The 23,868-nt window shown below is 38.8% G+C and overlaps 1 protein-coding gene across 1 annotated transcript in view; it reads right to left on the bottom strand.

Annotated features, from left to right (window-relative positions):
- LOC112969283 (transmembrane protein 117-like) overlaps positions 1 to 23,868 on the bottom strand; it is a 43,454-nt gene that overhangs the window by 1,382 nt on the left and 18,204 nt on the right. Inside the window, exon 3 of the mRNA XM_026072428.1 lies at positions 9,022 to 9,151. Within this exon, the coding sequence (XP_025928213.1) occupies positions 9,022 to 9,151 (130 nt within the window). The remainder of the gene's footprint in view (positions 1 to 9,021; positions 9,152 to 23,868) is intronic.

Raw genomic sequence — 23,868 nt, 5'->3', positions numbered from 1 at the left:
GTTTAATATACCACCCATGGTGCCCAGGCATAGGCAGGTGGAGACTACTGGATAAACTGTGATTTACAGATATTACTCTCTCAGAGCAAAAAGATCAGCAAGGGCTGATTTTAGTCTTGGGAGGCTAGTCAGCTTAGCTTTACCTATAGTCAGTGTGGTGAGAAACTTCTCCACAGAGTGACTCAGAGTATAATATTAGGCTCCTGCAATACTGGAGGAGGAAACCTTTCTTCTTTGATTACTGAAGAGGTGTAAATTTACTCTTTTGCATGCCTCCTCCAGGTATGCAAAATATATAAAAGATAACTCAGTGTAATTGCAAAGTTGGCCCAGCTTTGAGCAGGTTGTTGGAACAGATGACCTTCACCTGTCCCTTCTAAACTAAATTACTCTATGATTTCACAAAACAAATTATACAAAAACAAAACAAAACAAATTTCATAGTTTAAGCATTTCTTACATATGAGCTGAACATGTTAAGATCTTACCTGTGCAGGGACGACTGACACCAACCAAAACCCACCAAATCTACATGTCACCAAAGATGTGTTAGGATTGAGGATTTGTGACTGCAACCTATCACAGCATTGTGCAGAAGGACATTCAGTGAGGAATGTCCCTGCTGCTGAATAATGACATTGGTCTATGCTTTAATCATAATTAATTGTGTTTCAAGTGAAAAACTAAAATAATCGTATCAGAGCATCTATAGAATGAATTATGTCACAGGTTTGGTAAAGAATAAACAGATTCCAGATCCTGAAAGCCTGGGCATTGAAGTTGTACCATGGACCAGAATGCTCTAGTGTAACTCCTTGTATTTCAGCAATTGTTCTTTAATGGTCCTCTTCAGTCTAGGTTATTTTTACACTGAAAATGAGTAAGAATGTTAATTCTGCTGTGTTATTGTCACTATCCAGAAATCAAACTGCACTCTTCACATAATTCCTTAATAACTCTTCTAGCTTTATTCTGTGTTTTCATCAATATTATAACTGACCTGTTGAAGAAGTGAGTTTAGAAAAGTATGGTTTTAGATGATTATCATCACATTTCATAGTGTTTAACTTCCTTAAATCAACACCAAGACACTGGAAATGATGATAAAATATGAAATATAATAAAAATAATACTAGCTAGTGTAATGTCATCTCCTATGGATTTCTGCCATATATTTTCTGTGTTTCTCTCCATCACAATAACCCTAGCTTCTCCATCAAGCATGACCTTTCAACAAACAGAGACAGTAAATATGTTGCATTGAGTGTGTTGATGGGCTGGCTGGGACACACACATTCATTGATCAATTGGCTACTGTCAAACAGGATACATAATGGCTGATTTCTACCTGCTTTTCCTCAGCTGGGCACCAACTTAGATGATTCTCCTCTACTTAACCACCATGTCTCAGGAAACTATCGGAATGTAACTATCTTTCAGATTTCTACCCTCTGAGAAGTGTTTTTGAAATTGGCAGTGGTTCAAAAATTAGTTGAAGCTGATCAGCTGAGAGATGGATAAAGAGTGAGACAACCCATATAGAGAACTAAATCATACAATCCTCATTTCCCTAGGAAACCAGGCTAAAAACAAATGACAAAGAAACACAAGTATTAGAACTATTACCTATCCACAACCAGTTTGAATGAGAACACGATTTACTGCATTCAAAACTTCCTTCCTGCTTTATGGTTGTACATGCAGTGCACTTGGACATTTTGTGGAACAAAAACGTGTCATCAAATATTCCTCTGCGTTTCAATGAGAACGTAACACCCCTGGCAGCACCGCCCCAAAGTTAATTTCCGAAGCCACATTCCTTTCCCAGGAAAATGTATTATCAGCCTGTCTGGAGAAACTTCCTTCCACTTCTTTTGTTATTGGCTCCATCAAAAACATGTTTGTGGGACTTTGTGTTTCTGCAGAGCCAAGACAGGTGACTCTCCAGAGAGATCTGCTAGGTACGGGAGATAGTAGGAAGTTGGAAAATTCACGTAGGACCAATATTGCTCTTTCCTTTCAGATTGACAGGGCAAGAGTGAAGATGTGTAGGGAAAAGACAGGCAATTGGAAATAGCAAAACACTAAGCATAATGTAATGGGGACATTATTGAGATGGCCTTTATAAAGGCTAAAAGGGACTGTTATGGTTATCTTGATTGCAGGCTTCAGGTATGATTGACAAAGAGAACTTAGATTCAGTACTGAGCTATGCAGCACCTTATCTTTATGTATGATGGCACTTAGTGAATTTCACAGCAATCAGCTGGGTGACCAGGTTGTCCTTAATACTACATGTGTAGAGCAACCCACCAAAGGAGACTTCAGAAGGCAGCCTGCTGCTGGTGATGGAGTTGACTAAGAAGCTAGCAAAAAACACTGAAAATGTTGAATAGAGGTATTTAGGTGCCTGATGTTAGGCTTCACGTAGTATCTGTCCTACATTGTGGTTTCATAATTGTGAATCTATTCTAAGATGGATTCTAAGAGGGCACCACCCCTCTTATATCAAGAATTAGAGTACTTGTCTGATACAAAAGAGATGTTCTGCCTGTTTTATTCAAAGCATGAACTTGAAACTCGCTCACTCAGCTCCTAGATGAGGTTAGGCAGGCAGGACAACAGCCTTAAGCTCCACTGATTGTATCAGTTGGATCAGTGGGATTATAAAGGCAGTCTAGATAAATAGCTTAGATGCAGACACCCAGGTTAATTATGATGAATCTTACCCTGTATGTCTAAGTGGCAGCTAGCTGTCTGAGACCTGTCTATGTTCAGTGGTGGACCTACTCAAAACTCCTTAAGTTTCTCATTTCTAGAAAATTTTTACACACTTTGCATCATTGTCACACTCCTCTTTGAATTCTGATTTTTCCTTTTCTTTTGAAAAGTGTTGTCACCAGAAGAAACACTGCATTTCAGTAATAGTCTCACTGTAACCATATATGAACACAATGACATCTTCCTACGCCCACTCAGTATTCTCTGTAGCTAAGGCTGTGCTAAAATCCTTAGGCATAAAACTACTTACTGGGAGCTTGTGCTGTCTTGGTTACTTAGAAAAAGTATTTGCGTCCTTCTAGAATACAGTGTCTGCTGCTGTCTATCCCTGTTCCAAGACTTTGCGCAGCTGTACTAGAATGTGTGACAGCTGAGTAAGACCGGTTTATCAAGCAACCCAGATAGCTGTGTAGAAATGATGCAACCTCACCACTTGTTGCTATTCCAAAAATGTGTATGCTTCTGGAAACACTACTGAACCAAAAGGCCTGGAAGTCTCCACTGACAAACATATATTTGATGATAATTCTCCAGGACAATTGATTTTTGAGTTGTATTGTATTGACCTATCTTTAACATTATACACATGTATAATTTCTCTATGTATATAAAATGATTTTCTATCACAACTTAAATTTAACAAAATTTTTTTTTTTTTACAGCAAACTTTGTCTGTTCATGACAGCAAATCATCTTCATAGCTAAAGAAATACAGGTTGATCAGCACAGGAAATGGATTTGGTAAATCAGAAGTCTTAAATTTTGAAAGGCTACAGCCACTCCTGACTTCTCACCTTGCACATGGACCAGCTCAAGTCTCTAGTTCTGTAAAGAGTCAGAATATATACAATATATATAACATACAGCCACAGATATTCATCTTCTAAAAATAAAATAAGTTGTTTTTCAGTACTTCAAATTTCATTACAGAAGAAAAGTGGAAAGGGAAAATTGAGTCCCACACTATGAAGTCTTCATTTCATTTGTTTCCTAACCAATACTTTTCTGTAGGATCAGTACCAGTTTTGATCTAGGGTTGGTTCAACTCCAGTGAGGTCTGCATTGCCAAGAACATTGTCATACACCTAGCACTATTTAGCCCTTCTTGAAACAGGTGGCTTTTTCACAGACACTGCTTGAGAAGAAGAGTGTAGCAGTAAGATCAGCTCTCAAGACTGGAAGGCCGGTCAACATGGTTAATATACATTTCAGGAAACAGCAAAAAAATATACTCAGACTCCTCAATGGAAGTTCCATGCCGAAAATCAAGTGCTAAAATAGGCTGTGACTCTCAGCCCTAGGCACCTCTCCCTAGGCTTTGTAGTCTACACCCACTATTTGGGCATGAAAACTGCATCCCTATTTTCTGAGAAAACAGAGCTGTTGGGGTGCATTGTATCCTAATGGCTAGGGCACTCACAGGATGGGAAACCTTGGCACTGGGACTATTTCCACCTATGGCAGTTTGGGGACACATTATAGGAATATGCTCTGGACATTAATCTATAGGGGACTGTTGCTTAGAAAGGCAAGAAAGGCCCTCTCCCTACACGGCTCGCTGAAGCTGAGCAACTGTGCACTGTATGTGAATCCAGGGGCTTTCTCACAGTCAAAGAGTTATGGATTTTTCTTTTCCTTTTTCCAGAAAGGCACCTATACCTGCCAGAGCTGAACAAGATGTTTGGACAGCACTCATTTTTAAAGAGGCCAATAAGGTCTACAAGGGGTTAAACAACCAATCAGAAATGCAGCTGATTTGCTGGGCAATTGAGGCAGATCCTGCAGGTCCAAATATTTCAAAACAGCTTCTGATTCTGGAACATTTTTATTTTTGCACGTCCACTCAGTAAAAGAGTAGTCATGTCCTCAAAACACAGGCCTCATGTAGAAGCCAGTCCTCAGCATCCATCCTGAGGTCAAGAGGAAATGTGAATATCCCATTTATTACAGCTAGACTCAAGTGGCCTCATGATGTGCAACCACAGCCAGAGGGTAGCATAGAAAATGTTGACTTTCAACTCTTATCTCAATTGCAATTTGCATATAAAAACATTCAGACACCTCTGTAAAATATTCAGGTATCTTTGAAACATTCTTCATTTCTTCTGTCGTGTCAGTGTTATTAGCTAGATACATGCATACAGACCACTCAGATGAAATAAGCAGCAAACTCTCTGAACTAAGCAGCAAACCCTCTGAGATTTTTCCAAGTCTGTGTTCATGGACAGCTTTCTTTTCACCTCTAATCTTTCTATTTTTGCCCACAGGCCCCCTCAGGCATCTCTGCGTAGGCTGTGCTTGGCCTGGATCTAGACACACTTTCGGTTCAACTCCACAAGTCAGCCTTGCTAGGCACTTGATAGCCATGAAACCATGAAGGGAACAATCTCTCCTTTAGGTGGAAAGGCACTCTGGCTAGATCAGCACTCAGAAATGCATTTATAAATGGCCAAAAAAATCTCCCATCTGTTTTGATTCCTAAACCTTAACATTTCCTATCTGAAACTTATCCACATACTTGATAGCAGATGCTCTTGGATCTCCAGTGCTGCTGTTAAAGGGTGCCAGCCAGGCCTTTGAGTGCCTTTCAACAATGAAAGAATCTGAAGTAACAAAATTTACTTTTAAGTATCACAAATTTCCCTGGGTATTATAGAAACTAGGCTTGACTGTGTATTTTCATAAACAGCAGCCCAAGAAAGAAAACACACACACTGCAGTGAACCATCTGTCAAGGGAAATCCAGATAAGTTAAGCAGATGCCGGAATTCAAGTCATTTTTGATGTTCATAGATAAAAGCAACTATGAAAACAGGATAAAAATATTTAATACTGACTAGATGCTTGCTAGAAGTTCCTAGATGCAAAGAAATTTGAGCTAGATGAGGCACTCAGTTTCTAGTAAAAATAAGATATTCTTTTGATAGTAAATTTAAAATTACACTGAAGCATATCAGCTACAGGCTGAGGACATTAATTCAACATTACTGCCTATTTACAACATTCAGAAATCAAGAGTCAGGCCTAAGAAAGCATGTTATTAGTTTAAAGTAGTGAGATGGGCTAAAAATAACATACTTAGTAGTGCTATAGTTATCTGCTTTTTAGACAGTTATGCAGAAATAACATTTAATTTTTCTTCTGCAATCATGAGGTATATTTTAAAAAATATGAAAGCCAAAATTCTCACATAGTCACTGAATCCAGGAGCTGACACTTGAAGAAAAAAGCAAAAAAAGCAACTGTCTTAAGACTTGTGATAAAATCATGAGAGCTGGCAACACAGAACATGTAACTGTGAAATCCTTCATCTGTACTGAACTTACACAAAGCCTGTAAGCACACAGCAACAGAAAGATTGTTTAAAGTACTGTACCCCTCTGAACACCCCTCTGCTTAGAGCTGCCTCTTTGTGGTATCATTGCTCATTACAGCAGCCCAGCACCAAACAGGACTGCTCAGGGCAGTCCTTGAGCTGCTCTTATTTGTATCAAACAACAGTGACCAAAACAGATTGAAAAAGAACAAAGCTTATAAAGAATAAAATTTGCTAGGAAAAAGATGGCAAATGGGTGTTTCAGCCATGCTTTCTTTGTCCTTGTTATTTGGGAGTAAAGGGTGTTCAGTTTTGGAAATCAGGGCACAGGTCATAGATTTTGCAGCTTGATTTCATCCCTATAGTAAGTACTAACATAAATGATATTCAGGCCATAGTCTTTGCTTCCTCCTTGTTATTATTAAGAAGTAATATTCTTAAATTTAACATTATTGATCCCATGTATTAAACAAGGCTTAAAAAAGCAGTGGGCTTTACCTTCATGCCATTATCAATGTCCTGTCCTCATGTCATCTGGTGCAGTTGCATTCATATGCACCACTCTCTACTCTCATTAGATTGGATTACATTCACCTTGTCATGTATATTGAACCAGTTCTTTCCTTTATAAGCTCTTTGATTTGGATAGAAAATTACAAGTATCTACAGATCCACACAATAACTAGAGCTTGAAAATGATCCAAGATGATACCCTAATCTAAGACAAGAACTGATGGCAAGAACAGATGGTTCAAGCAAAACCTACCCAAAGGGAGGTTCTTGTGCCATGTGTTAGGGCTGTTTATTAGATCTCCTAAAGGGTGATGTAGCACTGAGATAAAACAGGCACTCAGTAGACAGAGTATGTGACATGCAGTCAAATGGATTGATTTGTCTAGTAAATCTAATAAATGGATTTTGTTAATGCTGAGCAGGGAAAAATATTCCTCAGCTCCTATTCATTAGCTCATCCTCATTAAAGAATGCCTTCTCGCCAAAAAATCAGAGAGGCCTCCAGTTCTCTCTGCAGAGGACTCTACAATGCATAAATATTGTTTTTTCTTAGTTGGTCTGTTTTCAAACAGCAGCACTGCTAGTAGTTGTAATTCCAATCCCTAATTTATGTTTTTTGCTGTTGCTTATTCTTTGCTCTTCTCTGATCATCATCAATATCCCCAACTCTTCTACAGTGCAAAAGGGTTCTTCTTTGCCCTTCAGTACATCTTATACTAGCCATTGGTTTTCATCTACTTTAATTATATCTGGACTTCCTATACCTGATGGCATAGCCCACTGTAGCATACCTCAGCTGCTGTTCATGCTACTCAGTTCATCCATTCACTGCAGGGCATCTGGGATGCTTGTGGGATTGAGCCCCTCCAAATTCATGCTTTAGTCTTGAGAAGCAGCAAAACAAATATTTTTCACTAGCCCTGACTCCTGTGCCTATAGTTCATGTCAAATATTTGATGCTTATAGTCTCTTTTTCTCTCCTTTCTCTTTTTGCTCAAGATTTTGTTCACTTTCAGAAAGAAAAATCTGCATTCTTCCATCACCTGCACATCCCAGCTCTCACTTTACATTTTCTAGTCACTGGCCATGAGATCATTTGCCTATTTCACTTCATCCTGTTCCATAAACCATCAGTGGCTCAAACTGTCTCACTCACACATACCCTCAAGTCCTTCTTTCTTATCGCTGGTTGTCTATTTTATCAGTAGTCCAATAGAGTTCCTACATCCAGCTTCGAAAAACTTTCTATCTTTCCATTTTTCCAACTGTACTCGCCACTGGCCCATTTGCCTTCTCTCATCCAATAACCAGCAGGTAACTTTTGCACCTGTTTTCCAGTTTTCAAACTGACCTCTCAGATTTCTAATCTTCTCTGCTAAAAATGCTGTCTCTAAGGTTTCACTCTCAGCCTATCTTGATTGAGTCCTGGGTTCATAATTCTTTCCTCCTTGGCACATTTTCTTCCCTTAGCTTTTGCAGCCTGGTGAACTTGTGGCTCCCCTACTAGTTCCTGGTACTAACTTTTTATCTTCTTTGAATGCTCCTTTTGTCCTTGCTCTGCAGGAATTTCATAGAGTGGTGTCTTTGGATGTTCTCAAATATCTTTTTCCTTTACAGTCTCATGTCCTATGATTGTTTCTATTAGCAGTTAAAGACCACTGTCAATTCATATCTGCATTTTTTTTGCTCTATCCAGTATCATTCATCTCTCTCTTATCAATATATCCTTCTGCACAGCTTGAAGCTAAAACCAAAACATTTACCCCTATTTAATCTTCTTCTCTTTTTCATTCACCGCTGTTACTAAAATAGTGTCTTATAGTATGCAAGGATTGGGTCCTTTATATCTATATTTACCATCCATTTGAATAACTACAATCCTATTTTATTTGAGGTTATTTAACTGTCTGTTTCTGGTTAGATGACTGATAGAAGTGTGGTTATGAGTGGCCTTTGCCAGATGAGAATGACTGAAGTTATGAAAAGATATTAGCATAAATCATAGTAAAAGCATCTGAAAGCATAAGAGATTTGAAAGTGAAATAAGCTGCTAATTCCCCTGGAGAGTAGTTTTAGATAAAAGATCCCTGAAGCTACAGTAGGTATTACTTAGTGTCACAAGAAGTTGCTGAAATCCATGAAGAACAGCAGGTCTCTTTGGTTTATATGATACAGATTCCTCACTTCCCTGAGATCTTTGTACACATACATGTATATGTATATGCATATGCATGTGTATTTGTATTTGTATTTGTATCTGTATATAGCTGGACAGACAGATAGATAGTAAGTGTGTGGGTGGGGACAAAAAAGGATGTGGTTAAGGACATGTTAACATATATTTACTAAACAGAAGCAGTTAACTGTGTGACTGTGCCACAGTACCACACAGTAATTGTAAGATTACGTACCGGTTATATGTATGTGATACTCTTCTTTGAAGATCTTTTGGAAGTAAGGTACTTTGAACTGCATATGTGCAGATGGCAAACCTGGGAGATTCACTTCAACATCACCCATAAAATGTGGAAATTCCCAGTCCTGTTAAAGAAAAAAATATAAGAGCTTAAACATAAGCTTTCACAATAGATTTTGCCCTTGAAAATGATTTAACTTAATAAAAGGGAAAGGATACTGGCATGCTTCTCTTTTTAAGTCTCCCATTATTAGATTTTTTTACTTTGACTGAACCACTTGAAATAGAATATCTTGTTTATATTAGATAATGCAATATAATTTTTACTTCAACTGCATATAATTATGTGTTTAAAAATTCACTTCAGAATGGCAATAATTTTGTATTATCAGCTAGTGCAGTAGGTTCTTTATCTAAATATATGAATACCTATATGTTGCTCTGCGAAAAAATGAGAACAGGTTTACTATGTACCTATTACAGCAATCTTGCAATACTAATTACAGCTTCTGTGAATAATTTGGCAAAAAATTTACATATAAGAAATCGGCAAAGAAGGCCTGACCCTTTAAATGTTTGCATTCTGCTTGCAGGGCATGTTCAGCATTAGGCCTTAATACAGCTAAATGAACACTGCTTGCAAGTGAAGGTCCTTCAACATAATCTGCCTGAATCAGTTCAAGTACTGTTTTCTCCACTGCTACATTTCAGCTGAGAAAGTAGCACTGGAAATGTGGAAGCTCTTACCTATTATTATGTGCATCTTGGTAGCATATAGAAACCCAGCTGAGAAGGCGTGGAATTTAATGGAACTTTTCATTTGGTTACCTGCACCTACCATTGGTCACTTCAAAATGGGTATTATAGCATGGTTCATTACAGCCAAAACTGAAAGTCTAGCAATACTGCTAGAAACATTATAATTACTGCCCGAGTGGCTACTCTGTGAGCTGCAGACTGTTGGAGATCTGCTGTGAAAAACATACTGGCCCTGTTCCCATGCATACACCTGGATTTCTAACCCACAAGCTAGTGCAATTTGCAGCAAGCATCTGAATTAGATAAAGGAATCTGAAATGCAAGGAGCCCTGTAAATGGTTTATGCTTCCTTTGCGTGAAAACCACCCCAGTGTAGTCATCTCTCTAAGAGAACCAATTTCAATTTTCTTCAGTTTTCTAAGGCTGGAAACCTTCCTACCCGGCCATGGCAATGAGAAAAAAAAAAAAAAAAAGAAACTAAGAATCATCTTTGAAAGATAAACCACTATACATGACTTAACCTTCAAGAACTGCTAAACAGCTCCAACATTTTCTACAGTGGAAGGGAAATGGAAGACTGAGTTTTACTAGCAAGGAGTATAACGTGTCCATAATACTAACAGCAGCTGATATGCACTAACAGATTGTGATATTGAGTTAAATGGATTAGTAAGAGTATAAGCAATGAGAAATCCTTTGTACCTGGTTCTCAGTGTTCCCAGGTATACTGGAAATACAGAAAGTGCTGATGTACAGAGATAGAAGATAAAAGAAATAAGGGTGCTCTCCTCTTCCCTTATCACTAATGCAGCACACGCACTCCTGGTCATGAGATATGGTAATGATTGCCCAGCTGCACAATCTCTTACTTACATCGCATCTGCAACCATCCTCTTATACTTGGTACACATTGAAAACTGCTCAAAGATTAATATTTTATGGGTGTGTGTTCTCAGTTCACAACATCACTTACCCAATATACACCTCTGGACTTGTGTCTTGTGTTAACTCATACATACCCTTACCCCAGCAGGAAGAAATACATTACATATCCTTGAAGAAAAACAAATGGAGAGCTGTGGACTCTGCATACTCATACGAGAAATAAGTAAACGTGATCATAAATTTGGCCTCCTGCTCTCACTTTTCCCACTGCTCCTACTGTTTTAACTGCCTTTCGCTGGCTTACCCATAAAATTTCACTGTACAGAATTTTGTATTAGACTGTGTCTTTGCATCAGACTTTTGTAAAAATGTTCAGTTTTTTTTCTGATCTATATGCATATTGATAACGAGTAAGCAGAACGTCAACTCTGTCAGATGTACAATTTACCTTATTATTTGTCTCAACAAACAGTTACTGAGACCGGAAAACATTTCATCAAAAAGAACCCAAAACAGAAAAATCCAATCCCAGTGCAGGGTGCTACTGTTTGCATTACACAAAACAGGTGAGCGAAGAACTCACCAGAAAATACATATTTGACACTCCAAACTACAGCAACTTTTCACATGTACATTGTTCCACATTTTCTACATATTTACCACACACTGTGTGAAGTTTGCCTGAATTGTACCATGACCTCTGTTACTCGGTAGCCCTCTAATATGGTATTGCCATTGCTAGCAAGAGACCACAGGCTTTGTACTGAGTTTGCAAGACCTCAAGACTCAGGCTTGCTGGGCTTGCTCTGTCTGGACTGTTCTTGACCTGCTTGCAGCTCTTTTTACTTGGTTTAAACATAACAGCAATTTTTCTAATTGACCAGATGGCTATGGCTAATTTGTTTTATTTTTGTTTTTCTTTGTATGGTACCGCCATGGTTGTACGACTCTAACATAATGATACAGTACAGAGAAATACCAGCCTGGCAGGATAACAGAGGCCTTGAGAAGGAGAGAGCCAGGATGTGGTGCAGAGGAGCACAGGCAAGGGATGATAAGAGACAGCGTGCAGGCCTGGCACTGGGGATCCCACCGTTACAAACAACTCACCAATGGTCAGTTAAAGAAATGCAGATCTGGAGCTGGACAAAGCAGGTTTTAGGAGTAACACAGAGAACAAAGAAACGGTATCTAACACATGTAAAAGGCACCATATTTCGTAAATTTGGATGTTACATGGAGCTTCAGACCGATGATGAAAGAGCAAGGTGCAAAACTGTTTAAGCAAACATAAAAAAGACCCAAATAGATCCTAGAATGAGGAAGGAGAAAACATCAACATCATGTTCCTCCAGGTGATGATGGCCTGTGGTAACACTCTCCCCCACCAGAACGAAACCACCATCCTCAGGACCCAGGGAGCAGGGCAGGGGTGAGCATAACATTGGTACAAGGATAGAAACCAAGAAGTGTGTGCCTAACAGTTCTAACTGTATTACTATTATCATTATTACCCAAACTTCTTCTGCACAGAAGTATTATTTCTTTTTATGTAATAATTAGATCTTAACTAATAATAATTCTTGGATTAGACTGTTAAGATTTCAGCTATGCTAACACTAAGTTCTTGACTTTAGCTATAAGGTGTGTTTTCTCTTTGCCCATAAACAAGATTTTCAGTGTAACATCTCTATCGGTCTGGTTATACAATCTGTTATTTAAGAACAGTCCCACTGGAAATAGAGAAATAATATAAAACAAAACAAAACAAAATAATATAAAATAAAAGCAAACATTTTGAAGGCAATATTAAAAAACAGGAAACCAAAATAATGAGTTAAACCTGTTGACTTCCGTGAAAGCACAGTCACAGCACTTAGGAAAACGAAGCTTCAATTTAGGTAATTTAATACCCTTTGGGGCTTCCCTTTAGTCATAGCTTTGATAAATGTGCATGTGTGCTGTCCAAGTATTGACACATCACCTGAGAACACATTGCTGTATTATTACTAACGTGTAGGAGAGGAGCAGATGACTATTAACTTTTCAGGCTAATGCCAGTATCAGGATGTCAAATTTAAGCCCAACAAAGTAGCCATTTTGCTATGCAGATTTTAAAAAAGCGTTGTCCCAAATGTTTTGACTGCGTTATCAATATTTTCCTTATTGACAAACAAAAGGCAATTTAATTTTAATGACATTCAGACAACCATTTTTCTAAGAAAGTCAAGGCGCCTAGTAGGAATAATCTGCATCATTTGTTAACAGGTACACTAATAGCTCCAGTGCACAACCTCATAAATCTAAATGCTTCCCTCTTTGAAATAGATCTCAGATCTGCAACATGCTTTCATGCACAGTATTTTCCCTCCATGGTCTCTGATCATCAGTTTGGGATAACTGCTCTTCTTTGGCGTATGAGTGACATACGCAACGTCCTTTAAGTTCTCAGCTGATAATTATACAAAATTCATTTGATCAGCTTTAGTACTCATTACCGAGGTGCCTGTACTCTGCAGTACCTATGGTCTCATTAGGAACAGGGCCCAAAATACTGTATTTGGATTGCATCTGCACTTGCACAGTTTGAAAAATAAATCTATACAGGCATACTGTTAGTTCGTATTTGTATCCCTCATACTGCATGAACAGATTGTTTCTTCTTTAAATTCATCAGCACCGATTTTCTAATATTCATCTAATTCAGCATTTTTCAGCCTGGGGGGGCTGTAGAATACTTCCAGGCAGTCTATGAAGAAGAAACCAACCCAGAACAAGGAGGCTTAAATTAGCTACACAGAAGTCTGCAACTTCATTGGTAAGTTTTGGGGGATGCCCAAATCAACTGTTACTGCCTGGTTTCACTCTGTAGTCATGGGTAAAGGGCAGCCAGAGGATGAATTTAAGATCACTGAGGGGTTCATCCTAGTGTTGCAGTGGGCAAAGAGAGCACCTCTGATTTCCAGCTGCTATCTCATTAAATATAGAAGCACAGAAGAAAAACCCTGACTACTGCAGAAGAGGAGATCATATTTTGATTTTCTCTCCCCAGCTTTTAGTTCCTCAAGCCAAACAAGCTTACATTGCATACACTGTCTGCTGCAAGGCCAGGGACTGGTTTAAGACCTTATGCTAGTGCTGGAAGCATCAGTTTGGTATCTCTTTACATAAAGATATTTTTGGCAATGGTAACTGAGCATCAAAGCCACGCTTCCTGATGTGATAGGGCCCTTCTCTGCCATCATCTGGGCAAAAGCAATGGCTGTTTGGGGAGGCTGTGTCCTGATGCAGAGGCAAACACAGCTGCCCCAGAGCTCCTCACTGGCTCCGGCCAGTGTGCGCAGGGCACACTAACAGTGCCCAGTACTCTGGCACGCTGCGGGATTACTTCTTGCTGCTTGGCACTTTTTATTGCAGACTCTGGGCCATGCCTCCCAGCCCCGGGGAGCTGGGACCAGGTGCCTGCCGGATTCAGGGGGGATATTACGCTCTCTGGGAGCCCAACTGCAGTCCTCAGGAGACAGCATCCTGCACTCCATCCACACAGCCCCCCACTTTGCTCAGCTGCCAGCCCCTTTCCACCCAGGGAAAACTGCCACAGAGAAGGTGGGCCTGGGGTTAAAAGCTGATAATGATTAATTATAAACAAATGTGCCATGCTTTCCTGTCTTTTCCTGTCTCTGTGTAGCTCATGGGGTGTTTGGTACACTGTAAATATGAAATAACACTAAAAATAATACAAGCACCTTTCAGATATAATCATGAAAAGGGACAAACACACACCAAACATTTCAGCTTTAAGTAGTGATGATATATGCTGAAGTTAAGGCTAGGAATAAGTTGGTACTTAATCCCCTTAGAGCAAGTAAGTAAATAAAAATACAGGGAAAGAACTGAGAAAATTCATAAATGAATGTGTATGTGTCTGTTTGTTCCAGAAACTGCCTAGAGGAATTTTTATTTAATTTATAAAAATCCTATTAAGCTATGAAGTAGAAGGGTGTGTTTTCAGGTATCTTTGGATCTCTCAAATAGCTTTGTTCACCTCTCAGAACGTGGCAGACAAGCAGAGAGATAGACAAGATCTGATGAGAGGCAATGGCTATATAATTTTGTAAGTGTTTGAAATAAGAAATGAACTGCTGGAATTCAGAGACAAAGGCCCAAGTCTTCTGTGGTTATCTCTAATTACACTGCAGTGGTGCAGCACGCACTGATCTCTGCAGCTGCGATCTCTGCAGCTGTGAGTAGCTAAAATGCAAATATCATTTTAATATTTCATACAAATACACATAAGAAAGGAAGTCACCAGCCATGACTAGAACTCACTTTTATACCTGTGAGATCAAACCTACAGCTCAGTTTGTAGCCTCCCATTCTTTGCCAACACCTTATTTAACTAGACTGAAAGCTCTGCAGACACTGTGGTTTTAGCTCTCACTAAACCAAAAACATTTATGTACTTTTAACCTTATCCACCTATAAACTTGGATGACTTTTGTGGCACTACTATAGTCCCCAAAGTGAAAGGCGGAGCATTATTTGTCATAAGGTTTTATGTCTGTACTATTAGTGCTAATCTATTCATAGTTTTCAAGGCCAGAAAGAGTTATTTGTTCATCTGTTTTGGCTCCATGTAAAACAACCATAAAACTCCACAAGGAATTTTGGCACAAAGTCCCTAACTGCAGATACAACTACATCCTATCTTTTAGTCTTGACTTAAAGACTTCAGATATGGAAAATCCACGATAATACTACAAACTGTTTCAGTGTTGAAACATCCTCTTGGAAAATGCATTGGAAAAATGCTTTATTTACATTCTGAATTTCTCTACTTTCTTCTTCGATCCATTGCAATACCATTATGCCTTTTACAGAGAGAAGTCTTTCCTGGGTCCTCTGCATATCAAGATCAGATCAGCTCTTATCCTTCTCCTTGTCAGACAACTGTAAAGCAGGGTAGAAATAGACAAGCTGACTCTTGGTACTCAGGTTACACAAGGTGCCTGAAACACTACTGCTGTGTCACCGCTGGACTTTCCCCCAGCCACTGCCAAGCTGGTGAGTTCCTGGCAGCTGGGACAGAGGACTGAAGGAAGCTTTCAGGTCCTGATGTCAGTATAAAAAGGTTATCCCTGCAATGCAAGGCATGGACGTACCCACAACCTTGCTGTTCTCCATTCTTTTTATGCTCCTGTCCTCCTCAGTCTTTGCTTAGGGAATTTTCCTCTGTCCTCATCAAGCTCCTGGCCTTTCTCTAGAACGACCACTGCAAGTCTTGCTCAGTCATCTTCTCACTTGAGAAAATCATAATGAGACAGCAATAGCTCCCTTCTTGAGAGTTAGAGCAGCAATATGGCCTCTTTTTATTTTTTCTGTTTGGCCTTGGATGACCCCTTCCATTAAAAGAACATTTCAGAGTCCTTTTGTCTGTTATCTATTCCTGCTTATTTAAAGGAAATCATTTCGAGGTCACCCAGGTCCCCAACAAGCCACTGGTCTCTGCACTTTGGATCTACATATTAATGCATTTTGAGCCTAGACAAAGCTGTCTATGCACAAGTCCTCAAAACGTGACTCTTGTTATTAGAATGTCAGAATTGGTCTTTAGCTTCTCCACAGCAAGCTCAAAGTAATCTCAAATTTTCGTATGGCCTAAAATAAGAAATGCCTGCATTTCACTGAAAGACCTGTATCCATGCCCATATTCACAAGCAGATGACTTTTTGTGACAGACAGCACTGCTTCTCTCTCTCCTCTGTGACTGTAATTCAGTATCATCTTCTGTTCACTCCTCACAGCCTGGTAATGCCTTGATACTACAGATCTTTCCTGCGTAACATATAACAGTTATGACTATTCCTATCAAACCCCACAGCTAAAATTCTTATCTAGGCTCTCATCATTTGCTGTTCAGCTACATCAGCATCTTTTCCTCTAGCCTTCACAACTGCAACTGTTCACTGATAGAGAAATGCTGCTGCAAAGACCATTTTCCTAGTTCGTTTCTTTGACCATTTCACTCCTTTCTTTGATCATATTAAATATAGGACACTTTCTTTCATACTCAGATCCCTTCAGACCTTTCACTAGCCTAGGTGCAGACTCTCTGCATGACAGCTGCTCAGCTGATTGAAAAATCAGCATATAAATTCAGGCTATGAATCTTCTAGATATTTAAAGCTTTCTCCCGTGCAGTTCCCTATCGGCTGCAGGGTTTTCTCCTCCTCCTCATTCTCCCTCACAACTCTCCTTTGCTGTCTATGAGAAAACTTGTGGCTGTCATGCATCAGGTACCTAGGATTACCTGTCACACTGACCAGTTAAATCCAAAGAAGTAACTATTGCTTACATCTACCTGTCTGACCAGAGACAACTCTTGACTGTTTTTGTTGACAATGAAATGCTGCAGGACCAGTGTAAATTTTTGCAGTTAATTCTTGAGTTGGATAAGCTGCTAAATAAAGTAGTAATATTACAATAAGGTGTGCATGCAAGAAACAAAGAAATCGGCTCCTGAAACGCAACTGTATCTTGTTCCCTACACGAAACTTCCCTAAACTACCAGCAAGCTAGTCATAATAGTTTTTCCTAATTACCTCAGCAACACACTTTATGGAAGCCATTTCTGTAGTGAATAGGAGAAATGAACATTCACTAACAATATGCAATATTTATGGATTTTCTGAAACTACAGTTTCCTGTCACCAGCCATGACTAGAACTCACTCTTCTGTACTTAATCATTTCTCATACGCCAAAAGACCAAATATCTGACTCTGATTCTGATGTGGAGAATAAAATTAAATTTTAAATACATTGCTACGTAATCATCTTCAACAATACGAGTACCCAAGCATTCATACACATACCCTTGCCGTGTGGAACATGTACCCGCATCTCAGTTGAACAGTAACATGAAATTTGGATCATTTCAGGATTTTCAAAGACTGTTAATGCCATTGTTATCTACTTGAAAATGGTAGGCTCTGTCTTGAGTTTTAGAGTCATTTCACACTAAGGGAACTGTCTCCAGGTAATTTCAGTTGCATTAAAAAGTATATTGTCCTTTTTCTTTTCAAACACCCACATAAATGGATTTCTTTGTTGCTTGATATGCAAGTCTTAAGGGTGTTTTTTAGTGTTGCCTAAACCCAAGAAGATAGATTTTCAATAAAATACCTGCGCAGATATTTCCCTTGCTATGAGCTTTGCAACATAATAAAAATGGTGTTATAGAAATGAAGAGTATCTGGGGCAAGGGGATTAATATATGTTGTTCACTGTATATGGAAGGTAAATCAGCTGTCTCAGCATTAGAAATGGATGACTGAGGAGCTGTTCCGTTCCAGAAAAAATTCCTTAAGATCATATATGCTCTGAAATGTTTTACCATTGTCTGTTCCGAGAAAATTTGAGGCCAATTACAAACAAAATGATAAACTTGCCCTTTGGTATTAACTACAATCAGGATCAAGCCTGAAGTGGTAGGCTTGGACCAACGGTCTCAGTCTGAAACTCTTGCCCAACTTGTTTTGGTTTATCTGTAACTGTAAATTGCATGGGTGTTTGTGCAGGGTTCAACTTGCTGTGATTAAAGTTGTGAAACAGTAATATTCATTTTCCATTGAAGAAAAAAAGAACTATATGCTGCATTTGACAGATATTGAGAAAACTAACAGTGCTTAAAAAGAAGACAGAAGTAAGACTTATAGAAAGACAGGATGCATCTGGAACTCATGGCAAAATGTGTCTCATAAACTTAAATGTTGGTTTTACACCAAAAAGCAGTGCAAATTCCCTTTCCTTTATAATCACTGATAAGTCTCTTCCAAAATTATTTTTCTCCTCATAACTTTTGGTAATTCAAAGTACCAGTTTTAATATGTAAGGAAAGGAAAAGAAAATTGCACACAGCTATTAAAAGAAAGCAGGCTTGTTTTGCAAAAACTAGTCATCTGCACTTTAGGTTTTTTTGTTAGGGACAACAGTAACATGGAATTTGGTTTTCCCAGCTTCCTCTCTTGTTTTTTAGTTGAAGCTGAAATAATTTTCTATGTCCTGAGTTTTTAGACTGCTAATAGGATTAGCAACAGCATACTGTGCTTGCTAATGTATTGAGCTGTATTTCCTGAATGCAACATATTGCATTCCTGAATTCCTTTCCCATATGCCCCCCAGCTTTATCTTCAACACCTATGGAGTGGCATTAGGCACATCTGTTCCAGAAGTAACAGAAACTAGTTTGGTATCAGTTGGGGTGCAGTACAAAGTGCATACATTATGTTTGCATGGCTGTTGTGTAAACACATCTGGGTAGTAAAAGAGGGTAGAGGAAACATATAAAGGTTAGCGGCACATAAAAACAAAATCAGCATCACTTGCATATCAGTATCTTTGGAAAATGTTTTCAAACAATCATCAACAGTCTAGAATACAAGTCAAAATGCCCATATATTATATAGATGTTTATTTTGTCCATTCTTATTTGCATTATACATGCTGCCAAATCAGTCCCCAATATTTGTTGACTGTATTGATTAGATTTCCATTCACCATGATGGGAACTAGCATATAGATAGCTCCCTTGTAGACACCTATGTTTAGGGGTCCTAAACTTCAAGCTGAATCACACTATTTGATATTTCAGCTGAGTCCCTCTCCAAAAGTCTGATGAGTCACTCTAGGCTTATCAGTACATGCTACAAAGGAGATGTCCTCTCTCACACTGAAGTCCTCTTTCAGAACACGTAAGTCCTTACTGTTTGGAAATGATGGCTGGTCTAGTGACCTCAGAATACCTTTTCAGTATTTGTAGTGATCTACCTATTTTTGTACATGGATCACAATGATTTTAATAATGATATGAGACAGTCTCTCTTGACCCTCTCACCAGATCAGAAAGATAAACAGCAAAATGCTCAATTAACTCCTCTGGTGAGGTGCACCCTCATCAAATGGGAGTATCTATCTTAGCCACCTCAAATTAAATCTCAGTACAACCCACAATTTCAGGAGTTTTTATATGGGAATGGCCAAGCCTTTGGATGCAAATGGCCTGGAAAATTTCCTGGGAAGTATAAATCCATGAAAACAAAAGGAAAGAGCCTTCTTAACTGCACCGGTGTGAAATACAGGCTCAACCCAGTGCATGAAATATAGATTACCAAATTCAGTAACAATGGACCCAAGAAACTATGTTTAACCATAGAACTAAAAATGCGTTCCATGCATCCTTTTACTGCATTGAAATGCAACTTCTGTTCTCCTCACTCACTGCATGACCAGTGCACCCACGCCAATTCCCAGCCGATGACAGACATTTCTGATGACATTCCTTGGTGTGAAGGGAAGTGAAGTGAAGAGGCAATGCCCTGTGGAGGTTGGACATGTCCTGCCCCCCATGGAAAGAAGCCTCTTGCAGCCTGAAAAGCGATGACTTGCTTGCCAACCTTCTTCCAAGTGTTTGGAAGAAATATCAGTACAGCCCTCAGGTGAAATTTGGCTTGAAGGGTCATATAAGTAGAAGGGGCCATGAAATCTAAAAGGGATGGGCACTGTTTCCCCAGGGTGTTTGGCCAGGAGGTTAACTGTAGAATTAAGCTGAATGCGGACTGGAATCCATCCTTTCACATCTGACAAATTGAGAGTCAGCTCAGAGAGCTCTGCAACTTGCAGTGCCAGAGGGCACTACCCTACAGACACTGAGATGCTGAACAGCAACTGGGTCTTAATAAACCATCTAGATAAGGAAAAAGAGATATCCAACACCAAGGTATCCCCAGTCTAACACAAGAGACTGTGAACAGATAAAATGACAAGTTCCCAGACTGGTAGTGATCCCCTCTCAGATGGTTTCTGGTGAGGAACCTACCTCAGCACTGGAGCAAGGTCTCAGAATGATGGGAAATATGTTTATATTATTATATTACATTCTAACTATATTATTCTATTATATTAAATAGTTTCACATTTTCTAAGAGAAGTCATTCTTTAACTACAAAACAGTCTACTAAATCAGACCCCAAACATACTCCTCCTCATCAACATGCAGAAGAAAAATTACAGGATAATCCAGTTGCTAAGAACCATTGTAAGATCTTTGTCATAAGATATCCTTATTTCATTTTATTGTACATCATTTGACTAAAGAGGCTTTGAGAAAAATAAGAAAACAACTGTCCCTTACATTAGTACAGGCTATACTAGCTTTACTATTTTCAGTAATAATAAGAGGCTATGTAAAACTAGTGCACTGTTTGGATTATTATACTGTATCATCCATACAGACTGCAATATTACATTAGTCATTCACTGCAGTTCAGTGACATGAAATATCCTCTTATCACAGAGAGTGTACGTGACTTAATAGTTGCAGAAATTGTTTACTTAAGGTCTCCCATGCAAACTGCCCTCCCATCTCCAAAAAGCCATTCATTTTCTTATCCCTTTGGGATATGCTGCTGGGAATCTCTGTATGTTATGCATACATAAATCACATGCCTTAAAGAATGAACAAAACCATAAAACCAAAAATATAGCCTCAAATGTGAATAAAAACTAGGGAAGATAACTCTCCTCTACAGCCTCCTCTCTGACCCCAATGCAAAAGCTCACTTCCTGAGTGCAAGAGAGAAAAAATGCAATTTCAGCTTTTTATACCAGAGCAATATATCTGCCTCTGCCAACTGCGTGCAGAAAACATGAACTTCATCCTAAAAGGTTTTCAATGTTTAGAAATCTCCTGGGAGAACTTGTCAAAAACACAGTGAACCAAGTTCTAATTGCATTAACTCACTGTGGTCTTGACAAACACAACAGTTTGGTTTGAATTTAAAAATTCTCATCAAAATCCTTGTGAGGAGAGAGAATGTTGTTAAGGTTTCTTTTTGAATCTTGAAGACATATCAGAGGTTGGTGGTGTGCTTTGAATGAATTAAAGTGTTCTCAGTGAGATTTGAACCTAAATATAGCAACTATTCTGATTACAAGGAAAGGCTGAATTTTAATTCTAAAAAATGACAGACAAGACAGGATGGACAAACCTCAAAAGGTTTGGAAATGCAGTGTAGACAAGGAACCATATTTACAGTGCTTGGCAGAAGCTTATCCAAACTAACAGACCCTTCTGAAGGATGCGCTCCTGCAACCTGCCTGCTAGCTCTTTACTTTTGATCTGCAAGAAATCCCTTCTCCAACTCACTGTCAATGCTACTTTTGGAAGATCACTTGCCAACTTCCTTTCACAGAGAATTTTCTTTAGGGTCAGTCGTACAGGCCCCATGCCCACCTCTTTTTGAAGGGGAAGATGGTCTCTTCCACTGTCTGTCATTTCAAAAATTTGGCTCTGTCTTTCACCTGCCCATATGACCTTACATCTCTGTAATCTTTCCCACTGACAACAGTACTTGTGTGCATGTCCCCTTACTGTATTTTCTTCCATAACTTCCTCCTTAACATCTACAAGTGGTAAACTTAAATCAATACTTCATATTTTTTAATTTTGGGAACTTTCCTAACAAAGGTGCCACAGAATGCACAAAGCCTCAAGAAATTACATGTTGCCTGCTCTTGCAGACACTTTTATGGGGGTAGTACCAGATGCAGTAGACTGTGTATGGATAAATGTATAGCTTCCAAACTTCCAAATATGACTCCAAAACTTTAATTACTGGCATCAATGAATCAAGGGAGCTACATTACAGCAGCTGAGTGATTATTCTCTCAGTATGATTAATAGATCAGGTGGGATTTTAAAGGATGGTTTCTGCATGTGTGTTTGCACGCAGAGGAGAGGTGGATCCATGTCTTTGTTGGGGAGTTTCAGTTTAAATAGCCAAATCCATATAATGCAGATAGTAACTGAAACTTTCTGGACAGGCAAACATAAAATTCAAGCTTTATTTTCAATTGTTTAAAGAAATGCTAAATCAATTTTCTCATCAGAGGAGCTGTTTTAGAGCAATTCACCAAGTCAAAATAATGAATGATCTGTTCTTTCACAGCATTCCTCAAGGAGGAATTATCCCAAATGATATGGTTACTTAATAGGAACATTTATAAAGGGACAGTCATTATGTGAATTATGTATTTTACATAATTTATTTCAACTTACAGTTTATAGCAGCACTTTTATCTTTTTTCATTCAGTGATAAAAAAGGCATCAATTATAATTCTCCTAGTGTGTCTGCAGAACAAATGTCTGTTAGTGAAGTTGTGGTGCTCATTCAAAACATATAATTACACATTGGAGGGTCCTGGGCAATTTACATTTGCCAAAATAATGAATAGATAAAAAATGCACACCCAAATGTAGCAATTCAGGTATGAGAAATGCATTACAAGACATATTTAGGAGGGTGTTGGTCTATAGCAGTGCTACCTAGCATTTGATAACTGTTGCCCAAAGCTTTTCTGTTGTTAAATATGTAAACTCACTTACAACCCAGAGAGCAATAAACCTGTTGTCAAGCATTTAGAAGAAAACACAAACTATTGCTTTCATGTTTCCTCAGACTCAATATATTTTTACTGAGGTTTATCCAGTTTGCATGTACAAAGCATGACTACAAAGCATGCAAATATGAAATAAAAGAAAACCGGAGTGTAACAAGTATCACTGCAATTTCTAAGAATCTATAATAGGAGGTGGAGAGGTTTCAACACAGGAAAGCAATTTAGAACCATACAGGTCATTACTATATCACTGTGTTATTTAGGGATTAAAGACTACTGGGCTATTGGTCTGCATCAGCAAGCCTAACAGCAGAGGTTGGCCAAATGTTCTCATCTGGCCGAAAAGCAATTCTACTGGCTTGGAGAAGCAAAAATCCAATATCTAAGTTATTAAAATAACACTTGCTAGCGTACTTTGGAGCAGAACCTGCTAGGAGACCTTGCAGAGGCTGAGCAGATCTGAGAGCTCCATCCTATAGAGTCTTTCCACATCAAACTACAGATATCCACAAAAGAAAGTTTCCAAAGGAAGTCTGAGATATGCTAGGGTTTTTTTGGGTGACACTTTTTCCAAATGATAAAATCCCCTGATTTTGGCTATAGGAACCACTAACCTGAAAAGAATTTTTGTTTAATAATGGCTCTCATAAGAAGTGTGGACAATTAGAAGCTCTGATGATAACACAGTGAGGGTAACTATGAGGCTTGGAGACAGAAAGCTCATTGTAATGTTTCCCTA

This window comes from Apteryx rowi, unplaced genomic scaffold (assembly GCF_003343035.1).
Source record: "Apteryx rowi isolate R43461 unplaced genomic scaffold, aptRow1 scaffold_341, whole genome shotgun sequence".
In the NCBI taxonomy this organism is placed as follows: Eukaryota; Metazoa; Chordata; class Aves; order Apterygiformes; family Apterygidae; genus Apteryx; species Apteryx rowi.
Note: the sequence above shows the minus strand (reverse complement) of the source record. Positions and strands in the feature narration are given on the sequence as shown.